This window comes from Pseudozyma flocculosa, assembly GCF_000417875.1.
Source record: "Pseudozyma flocculosa PF-1 unplaced genomic scaffold scaffold00004, whole genome shotgun sequence".
In the NCBI taxonomy this organism is placed as follows: Eukaryota; Fungi; Basidiomycota; class Ustilaginomycetes; order Ustilaginales; family Ustilaginaceae; genus Pseudozyma; species Pseudozyma flocculosa.
Window position 1 is genome coordinate 916,714 of NW_006920872.1, and position 2,902 is coordinate 919,615.

General features: G+C 69.4%; 1 protein-coding gene across 1 annotated transcript in view; it reads left to right on the forward strand.

Moving 5' to 3' along the window:
* PFL1_01789 (uncharacterized protein) overlaps positions 1-2,902 on the forward strand; it is a gene marked incomplete at both ends in the record, with an annotated part of 4,355 nt that overhangs the window by 707 nt on the left and 746 nt on the right. The window contains one exon of the mRNA XM_007879299.1: positions 12-2,649. Within this exon, the coding sequence (XP_007877490.1) occupies positions 12-2,649 (2,638 nt within the window). The remainder of the gene's footprint in view (positions 1-11; positions 2,650-2,902) is intronic.

Consider the following 2,902-nt stretch of genomic DNA (forward strand, 5'->3'; position numbering starts at 1 on the left):
CGCCGCACCAGCGCAACCGCCGCCACCACCGCCTCGGCGCGCGACGACGCCGTCGACGGCTCGACCAACAACAGCAGCTCCAGGAGGTCCGACAGCTTCCACCACGACAGCTCGAACCGCTCCGCTGCAGAGGCCCTCGCTTCCCTCTACCACTCGCCCGCGTCCGCATCCGCTGCCTCGCCCAGAAACACTTCCACAAAGGTGCCCACGCTCTTTTTTGAGCCAGAAAACGAGCTCTTCCGCGACCACCCCTCCCCTCCGGTCGCCCAACAGCAGCAGCAGCATCAGCACGCCTCGCGTGCGCCATCCAGGCCGAGCTCGGCGGTGGGCACGCCAAACGCCCGGTCCCCTCTGGACCCAGCCCAGCCGCAGGCGAAGCATCACCCGCGCACGCCCCAGCACGGCCGCCCCGCTCACGCCCCCAACGTCACCATGCCGCACACCGACTCGCAGCAAGACGGCTCCACCTCTCGGCCAGGCGCTGCCGATGACGGCTCCTTTTCCGCCGCCGCCTCGTTCAGCACTCCCTTCAAGCCGGGCGAGCGCCTTCGACCCGGTCTGGAAAGGCACGAGAGCGCGGCGGCGCAGGCATCGCCGGTGAAGCGAGCGGGCGGGCCCAAGCAGATGCTCTGGAAGCCACTCACCGTCATGTTGCAGTACGCGTCGAGCCAGCCGCGCTTCCTCGAGTACCTCGTCGAGAGGGTGACGGTGCTCGACGCGCCTCTGCGCGCCATCGACGTGACCGACCTGCTCGATCAGAGCCTGTGCGAGGGCCTCGAGCACCGCCTGCGGCCCTACATCGCCTGGCACCCGCACATGCCCTCTCTCACCGCCACCTACCTCGAGCACGTGCGCCAGCGCAACAAGGCGACGTCGCTGCTGCTCGCCACCCTCGCCCTGCTGGCGGTGCGCCACCAGCTGCCCCTGTCCATGGATCTGCCGCGCAAGCTGTCGGCGTCCATCGACCGGCTCGGCACACAGGTCCTCGTCTCGACGCCGCGCACCATCCACACGGCCATGGCCTTTGAGCTGCTCATCGCCCACGAGCCCGCCCTGGTTGGCGTCACGGCCGTCGGCAGCGCCCGCGACCAGGCGTCGCGCGGCGGCGATCTCGGCGGCGAAAACCTGCTCGCCGTCGCCCTCAACCTGTGCCGTGACCTTGGCATCGACAAGTCGCTCGATCGGTATGCGGCAGCGATCCAGGACCTGCCGCCGGCCCAGCCCGGGTCGGTGCAGGACCCGTCGCACCCTGCGCAGGGCCGCGCGTCTGGTGGCCCTGCGCCCGTCGACGAGGCCCGACGCGCCGAGCTGCAGCAGCTGCTCGGCGCCGCGTCGCTCTGGCTCAACCTGCGCATGTGGGAGGGCCACTACGTCTTCCTCAAGCCCGTCATCCGCCCCGTGCGCGACTTGAGCAGGCTGGCCGAGCAGGCCAAGATCCTCATCTGCCGCGACGAGCTCGGCCGGAAGATCCCTACGCCGTCCAGGACCGGCGCCGGCGCCGGCATGGCGCAGCAGCAGCCCGCATCTTCGTCTCAGGGGCCGTCGACCGACAACGACCAGCTGCTGAGGGCGGCGGGGCGCACGATCCTTGCGCACCGGATGCAGAACATGGCCATGTTCCACGAGACGATCCTCGATATAGGAGAGGCGCTGGTTATGCGCAGCGACCCCGACGGCGGCGGCGGCCAGCCGGACTCTGAAGATCGCGACGGTCGGAGCGGCAGCGCAGCGCGGCGTGCCGACGACCCAGCCGAACCCGCAGGCGACACTGGCGGCGGTGGCGACGTGGACGACGACGGCGCCGAGGCGGATCCGACCGACGAGCCGCCGCGCGGGTGGGAAGACCGTGCGACGCGTACGGCGGTCCAGATCCGCATCAAGAATCTCATCCTCGCCGCCTACCAGAAGCGCGTCGAGATCGAGGAGAAGAGGCACCTCGTCATGGCCCCCTTTGCCGTCGACGGCCTTGGGTCGCTGCCCGAGGCCTGGTCGCACTTTGAGGCGCTGGCGCTCGTCTCGATGCTGGGCGTGTTTGCCAGCTGCGCCATGCACACGGGCCGCATCCAGTACGCCTTTTCGCCGCATGACTTTATCGATGCGCTGGTCAACGACCGCGCCTTCAACGAGCACATTGCCGAGATTGGCAAGAAGCGCCAGGCCATCTCGACCAGGGTCGTGGCGAGCTTCGGCATGTTTGACCGGCCCATTGTCGTCGGCGAGGCGCGCGGCTTCCACTTTGGCGGCCAGCACGCCGAGGGCACCGTCGAGGCGACGGGCGTGCCCATGTTTCTCACGTCGGCGCTCGTCGTCGACATGTGCAAGTCGTTTGTCGAGGCGACGGCGTGCGTCATCATGGCCTACTCAACGCTCCTCGACACCGTCGACACGCAGGTGCTGCTGATGATGCAGGCCGTCCAGCGTCTGTCGTCGTTTGACCAGAACCGCTTCTACGCGCCCGGTCCGGCGGCGGCGGCGGCCAACGGCAACGGCAACGGCAACGGCGACCAAGCCGAACAGGCGGCCGGAAAGCGCTCCGGGACCAGCGAGGGCGCCGGCGACGACGAGAACGACGCGGGGCCGCCGATCGAGGGGCAGCAGCTCCGACCACGGGCCGAGCGAGCTGCTGAGCGTCTGCCGCATCGCCGCGCAGTACGTGACGCAGATGATTGAGATGATGCAGAAGTGGGCGCTGGCCAATACGCTCCACCGCCGGGGGCGGCAACCGTTGTGGAGTCGCATGCCGCCACAAGGCCCCCCCATCGTCCAGCGCCGCCCAAGGTCAGGACTTTAAGGCAGACAGGGGAGTGGGGGAGTGCCCGAGCGAGGCGCTCCCCGCAGCCTGGTCGCATGCCGATCCTGCGTTTGGTCGCGCAGCAGCAACACCAGCCGCACCAGCAGCCGC